The sequence below is a fragment of the Quercus suber genome, unplaced genomic scaffold (genome assembly GCF_002906115.3).
Source record: "Quercus suber isolate HL8 unplaced genomic scaffold, Cork oak 2.0 scaffold_497, whole genome shotgun sequence".
NCBI lineage: Eukaryota > Viridiplantae > Streptophyta > Magnoliopsida > Fagales > Fagaceae > Quercus > Quercus suber.
In genome coordinates, this window is record NW_027069946.1 from 338,964 (window position 1) to 357,571 (window position 18,608).

Below are 18,608 nucleotides of genomic sequence, written 5' to 3' on the forward strand. Positions count from 1 at the left end.
TCTTTTTGTCATTTGCATTTTTGAATGGANCTTTTTCACAGTGTAACCAACTCATCCAAGTCTCCACATGTGCAATGGTCATGAAAGCGGAGTAATTTCCTTCTCCGTCACAGCCATCTTCAGAGTCAGAATTTGATGAATTAGCATCACTCAAAGTTGTGGCATAGACCTTTCCTTTTGATTTCAAATAATTGGGACATTCCTTTTTGAAGTGTCCATGTCCATTACACTCGAAACACACAATGTTCGAGGAAGATTGAGACTCCTTCCCTTCTTTCCTCGTGAACTCTTTCCTATCACCTCTTGAAGATGAAAACTTCCTATCATTGAATGGTTTTCCACTGTTCTTCATCTTCAGGAATTTTCGGAAGTTTTTCGCCAGATATGCTACTTCCTTTTCCACTCCATCTTCTTCTGAAATATCATGAAATGCTACTCTCTCATCAATTGTTTTAAGAGCAAGTGATTTGCTCTTCTCTGTGAGGGCAGGGACAATTCATATGTCTGCAGAGAACCAACCAGCTCTTGAACCTTGATGTCGTCAAGATCCTTGCTCTCTTTAATGGCTGTAACTTTGGGCCGGAAAGTTTCTGGTAGTGACCGGAGATCTTCCTTACAATCTTTGAGTCCTCCGTCTTTTCTCCCAAGTTGAATTTACCAACAACCACTTCGTTCAGTTTGCTATAAAATGAATCAAAAGACTCTTCCTCACTCATTTTTAACTCCTCAAAGCTGAGTGGTCAGCATTTGAAGTTTGTGTCCTTCACTTTCTTAGTTCCCTCATAGGTTGTCTCCAGAATTTCCCATGCTTCCTTAGCAATGGATGTGAGAAATCCGTGGAATTCTTCTGGAGAACACCGCAGAAGATAGCATTCAATGCCTTGCTATTTGCATTTGCTGCTGCAAGAGCATCCTTATCCCAATTTGCCTTAGGCTCCGGTTTAGTCCAACCTATATCAACTGCATCCCACACAGTCTCATCCATAGAACACAAAAACGCCTCATTTGGACTTTCCAAAATGCATAATTATTACCATCAAAAATAGTGGAACATGAGAGATTGAGACTTATCCATCTCACAAAGGGGTCAAGGATCACACTCAGGTATTAAAACCACAACAAGTGCACCCCTCTGATACCAATTGAAAGTTCAAAAAGGTATAAAACACCTTTGAAGTTTAGACCCCAAATAACAAAAATACCAATTCAAGCTTTACATCAAACATTTTGTGCGGAATAGATAACAAGCTTATAACTGAATTGATAGAACAATCTAAGCCAAATATAAACACATCCACAGCAGTAAATATAAGGCAAAGGTAAAGGGAAAGAAGATGCAAACACACGACAACACACGATGTGTTATCGAAGAGGAAACCAAGTCCTCGGCGTAAAAACCTCTCCGCCGCCCTCCAAGCGGTCAAATAATCCAAAAGGAATGAGTTAGGATACATGAACGCAGAAGACCCTCCAAGCCTAATCTACCCAAGTACCTAAGCCCTCCAAGCTTCTTGCTCCAACGAGGTTATGCCGAACCTATTTTCTTCTCTAGCTTCCCGGATTCGCTACTTGACCATAGCATCAACCAATGTATATTGGTTCTTTCCAAACTGCTTCCCAAAGCACCAAATGGACCTTCTCACAGACGTGGGTGTGGTGAGACAAGGGTTGGTAAATGACCTCTCAAGGATGACAATGGAGAGGAAGAGAGTAGAGGAATTTGTAGAGTCTCTTTAGATGAAGATTGGGATGAATCAATCTTGTATTTCTCTAGGGTTTTCTCTCACAAAATTCTCTCTGGAAGTCTCTCTCAAATGATGGGTATAAGGGTGTATATATAGTAGGAATGAGAAGGGAATGCAAAACGTCAGTTTTTGCCAACCAGGGCAAGTTGGCGACTTGATCTCGCAGCTTGGCCAAGTCGAGAAATCAAGTCGCGACGTAACGGCATGGCCAGACTGGAACTTTTGTCCTGTAGCGTGACAACTAGCGCGACCCTTCAGCTTCCCAGTGTGTCTCTCACGTGACTGCATTTCGCGGCTTGCCAGTCGCGAACCACCCGCGAGTCCTAGTCGCGAGACTCTGTTTTTCTTGCACACTCTTGAGCTTTTCTTCACATCTTCTCACACACTACCCTTACAATTTTCCCACCTAAATACAGGGTTACTAAGTGCTAAATTACAAGCAAATTGGTCACGGAATAAAGCCAATTAGATGGTTGATTAAATTCAACCTTACAATATAAAAATTTGTTAAAAAAAAAATCAGTTACTTTTTTATTTTTCCATAAAAGGATTCTAAAAATATTTTCTAAACCAATGCCCTTATTGCATTCCTTAACTTTTCCAATTAATCACATATCAGATTTTTCCAATTATCCAAAAAAAGCGTTTTTAGTGTGTTTGTGTTTTCCTATTCACCAATTTCATTACTTCATGGGTTTATTAAAACTAGCAGTGACATTAAATGAAGGGAAGCATCCAGTGTTCTAATCAAATAAAAATCATATCTCAAATGTTTCATTTTATACTTCATCAATTATGATTTGTTATTTTTTTTTTTCTTTAAAAAGTAACTTAGGTTTAAAATGAACCCAAAAAAAAAAAAAAACCAACAACAACAACAACAACAATAACAACAACAACAACAAAAACAAAAACATGATATACATGAATGTTGTAGATGGTGGAGTAGGAGGTGTTACACTAAGAGTGTGGCGTGATTTTTATTCGAATTTAGGATTCGAATGACCTTGTGACTGGTGTAAGTCTTGAGTTAGGACTGAAGAATAGAACTTGAACAAATGGGGGGTAGAATGCAATTGGATATGAACTTTGTTAAAACATGTAACATTTATGGTAATATTCTATTGTTAGCGGTGCAGTAGGACAATAATTCAAGCTTTACATGCAAGGTAGACCCAATTAGCCAAGAGTTTAGTACTTGGTTGGTGACATTTCATTTGTATTAATTTGTTGTCACATTAGCCCAATGACAATAGATATGTGGCCCAAAACATAAAGTCTCTCATCTCGTCATCCTAAACCCTCTATATCAAGTATCAAGAACGTATTTGCAAATTGTAGAGAAAGATATGCTATTTGAATCAAGAGTCCGTTATCATTTGCACCAGTCCAAACATGGAAAGTAGGAAAGGGCTTATTTGCTTCTTCTCTTAGGATTTATTATTTTGTGTAATGGTTATATGTAATATCTATCTTACATGAAAGTGGATCATACAAATGTGTACTCCACCTCATATACAAGTGATGTTATAAACAACTATTACACAAAATTCCACCACGTCTTTCAAATAGTACTATTCTTCACAAACAAGCTTAGTTTTTTTGTTTCAACGGTTTTTTTTCCCTATTATTATTTATATATAATATAAAACTGAAGTGTTTGACCATTTGTTAACCTTATAATATCTTGACACATAAGCTTTGTAACTCTTATAATTTTCCACATCATCATTATTTTTTTTAATTTGATTTATCCTATTTTAAAAGGAAGTATAACCTAAGCAGAAGTCCAACTCTAACCTAAGGGAAAGAACGGAGAATTATAAAAGAGGGGTTGGAGGCCTTTTTTTCGTTTTTTTTGTTTTTTTTTTTTCCTCTTATTTTCTTTCTATTGGTGTCGATTTATGTTTTGTTTTTTCTCTTGAGCTTCATGGATAGGAGATTCTAGCCTATGCATATATCTCCATTGGTGTTGAATTTGGAGTATTCATAGTCACCACCAAAGACCTTCTCATTAAGGAGAAATTATAAAATCCACATGGTGGACAAGTGATATGGTCCACTATTCCACTAAAAAACTGCCACTTGTTTAAAATTGTTAGTGAGAAAATTTTTTTAAACAGAAATTAATTACTGACTCGGCAATTTTAAACAAACAGAAGTTTTTTAGTGGAATAGTGGACAAGTGACGTGGTTCACCAAAGGACTCTATAATTTCTCCTCATTAAGGTACACATTTAGGACATTATAAGTCCTAATAAATATAGCTATTATATATGTCCTTGCATGATTTATATCTATTTTATAGAATTATGTATTGCTATGAATCATTAGGATCAATTTTCTCATGCTTATCCTGCAAAATATTTATTAAGAAAAAAAAAAATTAATTTCTCTCCAACATAAAGAATTATATGCCACAAACTTCATTAACCATTAAAATTGCTTTCACTTTTTTCCTACTATGAAATCAAATGACTTTTACAATTGGTATTATATATTTTTCAAATGGACGTGGTTAAACTCCCCCTTGGAGAAAAATATATTTTTTAAATATCAAGAAGTTATATGATTGAATCTCATATAATTATTTTTTATTGCCAGTGATACAAATTTATGTTAAATACAAATTTCTACATCATCTTTTTTTCTTTTTCTTTTTTTAAAATAATTGGAAAAAACCCCAACCTTAAGCAAGTGACTGTCTCTTCAAAGCTATCCACAAACCTTAATGTAGCAAGGCTTCTCTTCTAACATTACTCCCATTCAACTTTCAAGCCTCTCTTCCTTCACTCTCTTCCCCCACGATAGTGTTAACCTAGATTCTCTCCCAATTTGTAGGCCACTTCACTTTCCCTTCAAAATCTGACCATGAATCGTGATATATGATTTAAAACACCCACCTCTATTTGGCCCACTTTAGTCCTATTTGGTCCACTTTGGTTTTATTTGGTCCACTTAGGCCTTGTTTGATCCAATTTCGTCCTATCAGGTCCATTCAATCCTATTTTGTCCACATTGGTCCTATTCGATCCACTTCTGTCCATTGTGTCCACTTTGGTTGTATTAGATTCATTCATTCCCATTCAATTCACTTCGGTCCATTCTTTCCACTTTCATTCTATTCAGTCCTATTTGGTCCCCTTTGGTCCTATTTAGCCCACATTGCTCCTATTAGATCCACTTTGTTCCTATTTAGTCCACTGTGATCCTAATCAGTCCCTTCTGTCCACTTAGGTTCTATTTGTTCCTATTCGGTTGACCTTGGTCTTGTTTGGTCCATTCAGTCCTATTCAGTCCACATTGGTCCTTTCTGTCCACTTTGATCCATTTGGTCATCTTCGGTCAACTTTGTTCCTATTTGGTCCACTTCGGTCCTATTCGGTCAACTTTGTTCCTATTTAGTTCACTTCGGTCCTATTCGGTCCACTTTAGTCATATTTGGTCCTATTTGGTTCATTCGATCATATTCTATCCGCTTCGGTACATTTTGGTCCACTTCATTATATTCGGTCCATTATTGTGCACTTACATAATGGAAAAATATAGGTTTGGGTTGAGAGCACATATTCTAAGTCCAAATTTATTATATATATATATGTGTGTGTGTGTGTGTGTGTGTGTGTGTATAAAAGATCTCAAACTCGTAATATCTAAAATCTTAAGCGTAGCATTTATTGTTGCTACGGTTCTATTAAGCCACATTAACGTAGCATTTGGGACTATTTCGGTCCGGTTAAATTTAAGTGAAGTCTTCCTAAACATGATAGTTGTAAATATACAAATGTTATTTTTAGGGTAGTTTCTCATTCGTTTTAACGTAATTACTTTTAAGTAATCACATGAGGTTGATTATACCTTTAAACTAAATAAATAAGTAAATTATATATATATATATATATAAATAGAATGGTAGTCGTAATTAATTTAGTAAATATGGGTTAAGGGCTTAGACAAGTAAAAGATCTAAAAAAGGGTAGAGACAATGGACAAAGTAGACAACTGAACTGACCTAATCCTCTTTCACAATTGCATCATCGGGAATGCCAAGGATATGTTTGTTAAGTATAACTTTTCAATCTTGTTCACTCTTACACTTCACACTTTTTATTAAAAAATTTTGGATCCCTTAATCTTGGAATAAGGTTCTTTTTTGTTTGGATGGAGCTCCCTCCTTCATCGTCTACTTGTAGGGTGTAGGATTAAAGGGGGAGATACTGGTCCCATCTCTTTCTTCTCTTCTTTTGAGGCATGGATGAGTGGGAAAACGGGTGTAAAGAACTGTTCTGATGAGTCATTCTATGATGAATATGGCCTGTCTAGTTGGTAGAGTGCATTAAATGAGGAGATGATTGTTGCTTAGCTTGCATGCTTCCATTCTTGGTATCTTGATGAACTTTTGCTTTTAGATGAGATGCTTACCCATCTTCCTCAACCTTTGGAGAGGGTCTTTAGTATTCGGTTGATCAAGATAGGGCTATCCTCAATTTAGTATTCTCGAGGAGTGTACAAATACAAAAATTCTAGGACCACGCATGTGTTTACAACTTGAACACATGACAAGTGGTGATTGGATTACTTTTCACTAAGTTTCAATGATGTACTTGTGTGTAAATGATGTAATTCAATCACATATTAACAAATTTACAACTTGTGTGTCGATTGAAGAATTGGTGCAAATATAGAGTAGTATTTTGAACTTTGTTAGGCACCAAGGAGTAGGAACTCATACAATATATTAATTAAGTTCACAATCTTTTTTTTTTTTTTTTTTCTTTTTTTTTTTTGAGAAGGAAAGTTGACAAACTTGAATAACATACCTACACATATTTTTTGAACTTCAACCAGCCGTTACTCACTTTAACTAGAAACATTTAGATTTCCCAAAGAAGTTTCACCTATGTCTTGTGCATGCACATAACAAGAAATAAATGCACTGTATCAATTATAGGCCCGTCAATTAATAAATAGAACCTAACTCCAAAAGAGTACGCTGTCTAAGTCTCACAGCTTGAAGGAAGATTAGGGTTTGTGACAAATTAGCCGCTTGATAATGCTGACAATGTTGATGCTGATGATAACAATGATGACATGATGGCATTCATTTACTCCATATGATTGTTGGGCACGTGTAGATCATAAGGATAATCACAACCAACTGGAAAATATGGGAATCTAGCAAGTGGGTCAAGTTCTAGTGAAGCACATGAGTAAGACATGCCACACAAATTACCATTAATAATCTCACAAGGATTTGGAATCATGGGCACTGTTAATGGATCTTCATCATAATTTGGTGTTGCGATACTTGGCCCAATAAGCTTATCACCAATATAATGTTGTGTTGCTCCACTACTGCTGAAATTTTGATGTTCTTGATTAGGATCAAAATTTTTATGAGGCAAATATCCTAATGACCAGAGTGGATCATAGGAGGAAGAATTTGATGGTGGTGCCATTGGGGGTGGATATTGAACCAAATTGGCAACATAATTGGTTTGCTCTAATTTAAGATCACCATGATCAAAGCCTTGCAAATTTGGGGTTGGAGTGGGAAGGTATAGTTGGTCTTGCCGAGAGTTTAGGATCCAATTAGGGTTTGCATTTAGAGAGAAAAGACCTTCCTCAGAGTTACCATTAAAGTGCACATCAAGAAAGGTGGCTATTGCAGGAGCATCATAAGAAATTAGCTTCTTCCTTATGCTTGTATTCCAAAAATTCTTGACCTCATTATCTGTTCTTCCTGGTAGTTGCTTGGCTATCTGAGCCCACCTGTCCAAATAAGAAAAAAGTTCCCTCTTGCATGAAAAAAAGAGAGGATTTTATTAAATTTACTAAATAGATTTACGAGCTAAAGTATTATATATTAAATAAAATATAAAAAATTTACAATAATTTATTTGTTAGGTTGTTGACGTGTCCTGTCATTAATGATATCTATTATCCGGTTAGTGAAGTTTATAAATATATATAAAATAAAATGGTCATGCTAACGAGTGCCTTCAAAGTATTAGTTAACAATCTATTTTAGAAAAGTTTTGACATCACTTTTATGGGAAATGAAAAAAGTTGTCAAAACATTAATAGTTTTTTTTCCCCATAAAAACTTTCTTTAAATGAATTATTAACCAATACCCTAATAGCATTCATTAGCATTTCCCAAAATAAAATTAGTAATAGTATAAATATTTTTGGAAAAGAAAAATAAGATGGTACTTGTTTCCTAGAATGCCTTGAAGTTCAGTGATGGGGGCCGCTTCTTCTGGAGAGAAGCGCCCACGTTTTAAGTCAGGTCTAAGATAATTTATCCATCTTAGTCTACAGCTCTTTCCACATCTTTGCAGGCCTGCTTCGTAGAAGCCATACAATGAAACCGGGAAAAAAAAAATTTGAGAAATAAAACTAGGAATTCATGAAAGCTATAAAGCTAGGGCAATTATGAGAGACGAGGGAGCAGTGATAATGTTACCAGCAAATTTTGGGACAGATCTCCAGCAACCATGGCCATAGTTTGAAATGTAGTTGATGAGTTTCTCATCTTCCTCCGCTGACCATAGTCCTCTGTTCACCTTCTTCTTGTCACAGCACGAGTGATGTCCCATCTCTCTCTAAAAGCAGTATCATGCTCTAAAAGCAGTGTTAGTGCAGCCAATGATCGATGATAAATAAGTACTGGGGAATAAGTTTAAATAGATGAAAAAATCAGAGAGAGAGAGAGAGAGAGATAAGAAATAATAAAGAAAGGCAGCACTAGCTAGATTAAGCCCTGGCTAGGAGAGGTTACACTTACTTTACACCCAAGAAGAAAAAAAAACAGTGAAAGAAAGATATGGGTAATTTGGAAGTGTGAGTATACCACTGAGTAAACTGAGGCTATGAATTTAATGTAAGAGCTGTACCATGGTGGCCCAGTTAGCTGGGTTTGTAGCGAAGGGCTTAAACTTGCAGTATCATCCTTTATGAGCTGTATTGCTTAGAATGTATCCTTTTTGTTTAGTTCTGTATTGCATGGGACTATGGGAGTGGTAATTTTTTTTTTTTAGTTCTGTATTGCATGGGACTATGGGAGTGGTAATAGAGTCTAAATCATGAAAACATGATTGGATATTGAATCAGAAAAATTTCCAAAACTTTAGCTCAATCAATGCTAGCAATTAGGTTCTAAGGAATTAAGTAGATCTCCCTTCATATATATATATATATATATATAGAGAAGTACATTAATTTTATGTTGTTGGGTATTGTTATATCATGTCACATATTATTCTATATAATCAAAATTGTGCCTATGGAGAAGCTTTCTTCTCGTGTCATATATACAATCGTTTTGTAGCTTTATTTTACACGTCTATAAAAGAATATGCTTATTTTTTTTATCATGTGTCTTAATATTTAATTTTTATAAGTTAGTTTACTCTAAGTGAACTCTTAAAAAATATTTATAAAAGAATTAAGATACTTCAATCAAATTTTTTATTAAAATGTTTAAGAATTTGAAAAAAAAAAAAGTTTCGCCAGTTATTTAAGTTATTTTATTCATTTAATGTATTTTCTATTACAAGAGTTTCAAAAAGTTTGAAATACTCTTTTAAAAGTTTCATAAATTTAAGAAACTTCAATAAAAAAATTGAAATTGAAAAATTAAAATTTTAAAGAAATTTAAATGAAATGTCATTTTTTTTTAAAATTAATTCAATCATTTACTATAATTTCTATTGTGAAAGTTTAATTCAAAAAGTCTAAAAAACTACTTTAATTTAAAATTATTATCAAAATGTTTAAAAATTTTATTATTGATTCAAGATTATTCTAATAATTTACTATAATTTTTTTTTTTTTTAAGAAAAAGTACTTTCCTCTCTATATTTAGGGTAATTTTCCCATTCTATCTTTGAAATATCGGTTTAACCAATTATTGCTGCCTCTCCAGAAACAAGTTATTAAACTGATTATTGTTACCTCCATAGTTAGAGTACTTCTTTTGTTAATTGCTAATGTGTATCAACAAATCTGCCAAGGAATTCGAATCAAGTACATGTATTGTAGGGCCATCCTAAAAAGATGTAAAGTCTTAGTCAAAAACAGTTATGTTGGAGAAGGTAATAAATAGAAAAATTTTCCATTTAAGTACTTTCATTTTAACTTAAGTAATTAATACTTACTTTTGGTAATGCTCATCCACTGCTGCTTGATTCTGTAATTTGATTGATACATGTGATTGGCCAAAATCGGCAGCAGTGAATGAGAATGTTGACACGTGAAATGGTGGATTAATGTTCTTTAAAGTTTTTAGAATAATTCTATATTGTAGAGTTTCTTAAAACCTTATTAATGTTATGTGTTTACAATACTTTTACAAAAAATTTATAATAAATTTTATGTAATAAGTTATTATTGGTTTTAATTTGAATCTTGCTGAAATTATTTTTTTGCTCACTAGTAATAGGTAAACACTAATAACAACTTGCCACTAAGAAAATGTTGTAACCATATGTAGCATTTCTCACTATTTTATGACGTGGTTAATAATTTAAATTGGTATCCAAATTATTACTGATAAATGTTTATTTAAATGTTGTTGAGGTGACAAAATTGAATCCCTCAATTTCACAATAGATGATTATGGTTTTAACAATTATAATATAAATATTACTTTTAAAACTTTAAAGGGTTATTATCTTGAAAATGATGATCATTACTCTTAAAATTTTAAAGGATTATTATATTGTATATAATGATATTATTCTAAAAATATGATGATTATTACTTTTAAAATTTTAAAGGATCATTATCTTGCATATGATGATGATGAATGTCCATGATTAGATGATGATCAATCACCATAGTCATATATTTGAGTTCCATAACTAAAGATTAAAAATACAATGTACCAAAGAAGGAAAATTAGGATCGGTGTTCTTGCTAAATTGAAATTTCACTTGGTGTATAAAACACTAGTAAATGTTTAGACCCCCAATTTTAATAAAACCAACACAAACTTATACTCAAACAATATATGTGAATGATAAGTACAAGCAATACCCAAATAAAAAAATAACTCTTAAACCATAATTAATTACAACACAACGGCAATTAAAAGGCAAAAATAAAGGTTAGAGAGATGCAAATACAAAGATAACACCGGCATGTGTTATCGAAGAACTCGGCGAAAAACCTCTCCGTCGTTTTCCAAGCGGTAAAATGATCCATTAAATAATAAAATTAGGATACACGAATAACAATAGACCCTCCAAGCCTAATCTACCCAAACCACCTAAGCCCTCCAAGCTTCTTTCTCTAACAAGGTTAAGTCTAACCATGTCTTCTTTAGCTTTTTAGATCCTGCAATAAGCCCATTGCATCAAACAAATAAATTGGTCATCTCCAAACTACTTCCCAAGCACCAAATTACCTCTTCATTGATGTGGGTATGATGAGATAAGAATTTGCCTAATGAAACTCTCAAGGGCATGTCAATGGAGAGGGTGAGAGTAGAGAAATTTGGAAAATCAAATGTCTAAGATTGTAGATGAGTCAATCTTGTTTTTCTCTAGGGTTTCTCTCTCAAAATTCTCTCTGAAAGCTCTCTACATTTAGTGGGTATAAGAGTATTTATAGTAGGGTATATGAGGAATGTGAAAAGACATTTTTCTGCAAAATAGGGTGTTCTGATGACTCACTTGCTACTGGGATGAGTCGCGAGTTTGAGTCGCAAGATAACTGTCAGGCTAGACTATCTTTTTTGTCCTGTAGTGTTCCAGTTGTCATGACCCTTCAGTTTCTTGCATGCTTCACACGTGTGGCATTTTGGCAAGTCGCCAATCATGAGTCACTCACGAGATCCAGTCACGAGAACCTTTCTGAATGCTCACACACTTGAATTCTTCACACTCTCTCACATACAACCCTTACATGATTCCCGCCTAAATACATGGTATCTAATTACTGAAATACAAGCAAATTTGGCACATAATAAAGCTAACACATGGTTGAATAAATTCAACCTTACATAAATTAATACGTAAACTTAGGTTTACATCAATGAAGAACAACAAAGGTGAAATTAATGATGAACTTTTTTCTTAATCATGATAACTTGCTTGATGTAAATGATAATATATGTATGTATATGCTTTCTAAGTTTCCCCAATGCTACACTCTTGTTGAGGGTGACAGAATTGTACGACAACAAAAACCAAGAATCGATGATAATGATAATTGTAATGAAAGATTCTATATATACATATACTACTTATCAATGATCACATAAATGTGATGATAGAATTAATGGAATAACGTAGCACTTCTACCAAACATTTAAGGTCTATTATTTTGCTACTCTAGAACTGGTTGACTTAGAAGTATTACAAGTACATTAGGCATGTAATCATTATATGGAGAATGATAATTGAAGATGAAAGTGATATTGATGATGATGGCAATATATGGCAGACTTTGATATGAGATGATAGAAGCTTAATTTGCATTTTTTTCCCCCTAGAATTAAGTCCAACTCAAAGTGTGCAAGAGAAGGAAAAAAAAAAAAAAAAACCAAAGTCCTCATTCAACCCAGTTTTTTTGGTTGAAATAAAGAACAACAAAATTATCGTCCAAAATTGTGGACTCTTTTTTTTTCTCTGTGGCTGAAGGAAAAGGGTGGAATTTTTTTGTTATTAGCCAATAGACTTCTAAGAATGATCATGAAAATGTTTCCTATAAAAGAAGGTCCCAATTTTATTCTTTTTCAGAATATAAGAAGGTCCTAATAAATTATTCAAATATAATAAATTTTGCCTATCAAAAAACTCTCTCTCTCTCTCTCTCTCTCTCTCTCTCTCTCTCTCTCTATATATATATATATATATATATTCTTCTCTCGGTAATTATATCGTTCGAGGAAGCTCTCCAAATTACCTGATAATTCCATTGTGGTACACATAGCATCCAAGGAAGCCCTTTGGATCTTCCTGATAAATCCACAATGATCCACCTAACACCATATCATTTAATGCAACAGATAACTTATCAGAATAAAACAAGAAGCCCTCAAAAGTCTTTGTTCATCATGACCTCAAAGAAAAGAAGAGCTTGATAGGAAGAAGGCTGCCCAACCAAACTAGGACAGCCCTACTATGAACATGCTNTTGAGAAAGTTGCCAAAAAAAAAAAAAGACTACTAAAAAATTGTCAAAAAAGATAAAAAATTGTAAAAAGTGAAAAAGACTTTGCAAAGAGCTGCAAAAAATTATTGTTAACGGACACCGTTAACAAAACCCTGTTTTATTACCATAGATAGCTATTTTATTTATTTTATTTATTTTTTGAGAAATTATTACCATAGCTAGCTGAACATTCAAGAGAACGTGAAGACACTTTTTCAATGTTGATTTTCAAATAATATGCACCCTCCCCTCCACATAAAGTTTGCTCTGTATAATATTATCTCTCCCTTGTGACAATGACACCCCTTTATCACCTTTAGTGAAGTGCTTTGTTGGTAACGCTTTGTGAAACATGTTTATAATGTCCCTTGAGCATTTACATTAATTCTTGAAAATTATGTCTATTTTAATATTTTTTTAACCACTTTTCAAAACACTCATTTCAAATTATCTAATATCTATTCTAAATTTTATTTTAATAAAATATTAAATTTTCTTAATTTTTAAAATTATTTACATAGGGACGTGGCACTTAAAACTCAAGTAAGCATTAGACCTTAGACCAGAACAAGCCCAGAATGTGTCTTTTCAAGAAATAGAGTCAACTACAGAAAAACATACCTTGGAACAATGGTAAAAGATAAAATAAGCAATTATGAAAAGTACCCCCAAGATCCCAAACCCCAAGAATTGACCAAACATGGCCCACCACCCTCAGTCCAAACATGAATGGACCACTTGAACCATCTAAGGTAAATACCCATAGACGACATACCAAAGGCATCTCACTAAGGTATGCATATTATCCAAGGATGCTTGAACTATCAAATGCATCCCACCAAGGTAATTATATCGTTCGAGGAAGCTCTCCAAATTACCTGATAATTCCATTGTGGTACACATAGCATCCAAGGAAGCCCTTTGGATCTTCCTGATAAATCCACAATGATCCACCTAACACCATATCATTTAATGCAACAGATAACTTATCAGAATAAAACAAGAAGCCCTCAAAAGTCTTTGTTCATCATGACCTTTTTTTTTTTGGGCAACTTTCTCAATAACTTTTTGTCCTTTTTATTAACACAATCCATTAAGGGAAATCTTAACAAGCATCGCACGGTGCTTGTTAACATTTAATCCTGTTAACAATAATTTTTTGCAGCTTTTTGCAAAGTCTTTTTCACTTTTTACAACTTTTTATCTTTTTTGACAATTTTTTAGTAGTTTTACATTTGTGTAAAACTAAACTATGTAAAACTTCACGTGACCATCTACGTGAAATCAATGCAACTCAAATAAAATAATTGTTCTTGTCTCCTCTTGCCTGGTTGCTCTTGATGAAGTAAATATATACTTCTAATTGAAAGTTACTCATTTTCAACGATGTAAGGTGCTACAGGGGAAAGCTCTTTGTCTTTGCCTTGTCTAACTATAGTTGAAGTTGATTTAAATTGACATTATCAAGATCAATTTATAAGACAATTATTATATGGATTTGTGCTAGGGTTTTGTCAAACTTCCAAGATGCTGAAACAAAATATTTGCCAATATCATCAAGGTGGTTTCTGATGTAAGATATGACCATATCGAACATAGCCTACTTGGAAATAGTTTACGGATACTACAAAAATCCACTCAAGTACTACAGAGTAGAATTAGCAAACTAGTGATACAAATTACCAAATACATTCATATGCCTTGAAAAATATTTGGGATTTGGCTTCAAAAGCCCTCTTATGTAATACAAAGTTGATGATTTTTTTTTTTTTTGAGGTTAAAATATAAAATGTTGATTAGGTTTTACTTTAGGATGCTTCTGGTACGTTAGTGTATCAAAGTGTTCTTCGGTAATATTAGATGACTTGGTGACTAATTAAGATGATGTAAGAAGTATCATGTTGAACAATGTTGAGAGCCTTATATGATAAGATGGCCAATATTGGTTCTCGGGAAAGATGAGGCTATACTAGTTTAGTGAAAATCTTAGTGCGATCCACACTTATACTCTGGAAATTGGCATCCTCTGAGATAGTTTATCTTAGTGCTGTCTACATTTTTTTGTAGAACCCTCACTACTCTTGGTGCATGTGAGGCATGCTTATCTACTACTATTTTTTGTCACTATTTTTAATTTTTTGCTTTGCTGCTTACCATAAAATATAGGGATAATCTTATTATACACCGTGTGTGTAAAACAAACACGACCTAAAATATAACTTGGTGTCTCTGCTTGTCAGAATGTATTCCAACTTTGTTAAAAATATCAACAAACTTAAAGTGTGATAACTACGATCATATTTTTGTCACTACTGGACTAGAGTTCTATAATTGTTGTGCTTTAGTGTGGGGACCTATGTTGCTCCCATAGGTAAAATTTTGAGGGGAAACTTTAATTTATTAGAGTTGAAGTATCACACGTTGAATTCTATGGCAAATGTGCTACAATTTGGCAAGTGGTAACACTGTTTTTTTTTCCCTTTCCCTTCCAATTCAAGCAATTGCTTACAATTGGTGTGTGTTGCTTCCACATAGGTCAAAATTTTGAGGAAAATTTTTAATTCATTGTAGCCAAAATCCCATTTCAATATCATAGGATTTTTATTCTAATTTAGGATTTTTATCATGTGACAAAGGAGGTGGAGTTGTTTATGGCAGCATAAACTTACAACATTCCCATCAATTGTGCTAATTGCCAAATATTTGGCATTTGGCACACCAGACACCAAAATCCCCCCTCATGAGATGTTCTAAATGCTATAATATTTGGCACACACGAACAGTACCGTTCCATCTTTGGAACGATACGGACGAAAATGCAAAAAAAAAAAAAATATATATATATATATATATTCATTTTCTCTCTCTTCCTTTATGAATTTCTTTCTTCTCTCTCTTCCTTTTTTCTTCTTTTTTTCTCCACCTCTCCCGTCATCTTCTGTCACTCTCTTTTCCTTTTTTTTTTCTTCTTTCTTCTTCAAAATCTTCACCTCTCCATTTTTTTTTCTCTTTTTTCTTTTTTCTTCACTTTCTTTGCACCTTTGTCTCTGTCTTTTTTTTTTTTTTTTTTTTTCATGTCACTCTCTCTTCTTTTTTTTGCCTAGACCATTGTCATTGAGATTGGCCATCACCATGAAGTTCGCCTCACCAATGATGTCGACTGGTAGAGATCGCTTTTTTTTTTTTTCCCCGATTGTGGATTCCATGTGATTTGGGTTGTATAAATGGAATTGATTCATCTCTTCAATTTTTTTTTGAGATTTTTGTGATTTTGGGATTTTTTTAAGTAGTATTGGGTGTGGGTTTGGGCAATTTTTTTTTTTCTTTTGGGTTGTGGATTCCGTGTGATTGTGGGTGGTGGTGAAGTTTTGGGTTGATTCCTGTGATTTGGGTTTATAAATGGAATTGATTCATCTCTTCAATTTTTTTTTTTGAGATTTTTGTGTTGATTTTGGGGATTTTTTTTTGAAGTAGTATTGGGTGGTGGTGGCGGGTTGTACCTATGGGTGGTGATGGCGGGTTGTACCGTGGGTGGTGGTGGTGGGTTTGTTACAATTTTGTGCTTGTGTTTGTGTATGGTGGTAGGTTTTTATTTTGTATTTTTTTTTTATATTGATGGTTTTTTTTTTAAATATTTTTATATATTATTTTAATGTATAGAATTGAAAAATAGAAGATGTGATGAATGGTGAATTGTAAAATGGTGTATTAAAATAATAAAGTAGGTTTTTTGATGTGTCAAAATGACATATTTGTAAAACACCTAATGGGAGAATGCTCTTACTGCCACAATGTCACATCTTTAATTAAAATTTAAAAAAAAAATGGGATAAGATGAAAGTGGGATGTGTGGCTAAGTAACTTCTTGCCATACCCCCCACTCAAATGCTTTCAAATGCAAAAAGTAGCTGATAATCAGCTACAATTTATGCCAACTACCTTGAAAGATGCTTGTGCAGTATTGCTTTTTCTTTGTAGTTTTGGCCCATTAATTGATCAGTTAAGAGAGAAAAAAAAAAAAAGGGGAAACGGTTTCTCAATTCCTCTATATATGAAAGAGGTTTCAGCATATTAAAAAAAGAAAAAGAAAAAATAAGCACACAAAAGAAGAAAAGTACAACAAAATTCAGAGAGAAAAAAAAAATAAATAAGAAAGACACAGACAGAGATAGAGAGCAACGAGCAAAGGAGAAACACACAACATCGGCATTAGGTTGAGGTTTTATCAATTCCTTTCTTCTCTAAATCTCTCCCTCTCCCGCTTCTTCAGATCTGAACTTTTGTTTGATAAAAAAAATAGGATTGGGTTTCTTGAGGAGTTCCTAACTCTATACATGAAGCTTTAGATACGAGTCCCTAACTCGTAAATCCTATTTGAACATTACCAAACAAAAATTCTCTTAAGCTTTGGTTCAGTGTTTTCTCAACTAGAATCCTTGACTCTACCAAATCAAATTCATCAATAGAGTCCTTGACTCTACCACATCAATGGAGTCCTTGCCCTACCCAATTAATGGAGTCCTTGACTCCACCACATTTCAATGGAGTCCTTGACTCCCAAAATTATTTTAAATGAAGTGGGGATTCTAATTCCTTCAAATTCAAACAAAACTAATTCTTTGGGATTCCTAATTTCCTAATCAAGACTGGAGTTAATAATTCACAAAATAAAATGACCATAAAAATTGATTTGAGAAAATTTTCCAATTCCCAATTCCTAAACCCATGTTCATAAAAATAAAATTGCTTTAAAAGAGTTTTCTTTCCCTTAATTAAATTTGAGAATCTCAATCAAAATATCATTAAAATTCCTACAAAGAAGCAAATGAAAGAAGAGGAAAATTGCTTAGACATTCAACTTCTCAAAGAGAGAATCCTTGGTTTAATTTCCATAAAAACATGGTCCTTGACTTACTATTGAAATTAAAATCAATTATCTCTCCCCAAAAAAAGAAAAGAAAATTAAGTCAATGCTTAATTAAATACAAAGTATTTGACTTAAATGTCTGTCATTTAAATTGGGCAAAATCATATTTGAGGATTTTAAATCTAAAACCTCAAATTAAGAACTACGAATTGGCTTGATCCTCGTCAAGGGTACATATGCAATCTAAATAAATTATTAGGTTCAGCCTCAAATAAATAAAAAACACATATCCCCTTAAACATGAAAATAAATGAACTTATATACAAAAACAGCAAGTTTGGAATCAAAGGGTCTTCCCTTGAAACAAGGGATTGTAATTAAGAGATATATTATCTTCAATGGGCGCTACTCACATCAATAAAACTCATACGCCAAAAGGCCTATGGGTGAAATTATGTTTGATGAATTTGACTAAATAACAATTCTTGTTAAACATAATTTAATAATTTTTGTTAAACATAATTTGTCAACATTTTGTTAAACATAATTTGACAATGTTTGTTAAACCTAATCTAGCAATTATTGTTAAACATGGGTTAACAATTTTTGTCAACATGTTAATTTAATGGTGATAGTTTCCTAATGTTGGCGGTGCAGTAGGGCAATAGTTCAAGGATTCAAGCTTCACATGCTAGTTAATTAGCCTAAAAGTTTATAACTTGGTTGTAAACTTTAGCCCCAACAACCAATTTGGTTGGTCACATTAGCCCAATGACGTTAGGAATGTAGCCTAGAAGATAAAATGTCTCCTAACTCGACTTCTTATGCTTCAGA

The 18,608-nt window shown here is 33.3% G+C and overlaps 1 protein-coding gene across 1 annotated transcript; it reads right to left on the reverse strand.

Annotated features, from left to right (window-relative positions):
* Positions 1 to 6,850: 6,850 nt before the first annotated feature.
* Positions 6,851 to 8,347, reverse strand: LOC112028159 (transcription factor MYB24). Its single transcript, XM_024060815.2, has 3 exons — positions 8,215 to 8,347; positions 7,962 to 8,091; positions 6,851 to 7,517 (listed from the first exon to the last, which is right to left on the reverse strand). The coding sequence occupies exons 1-3, from the start codon at positions 8,345 to 8,347 to the stop codon at positions 6,851 to 6,853; spliced, it is 930 nt and encodes a 309-aa protein (XP_023916583.2).
* Positions 8,348 to 18,608: the final 10,261 nt, after the last annotated feature.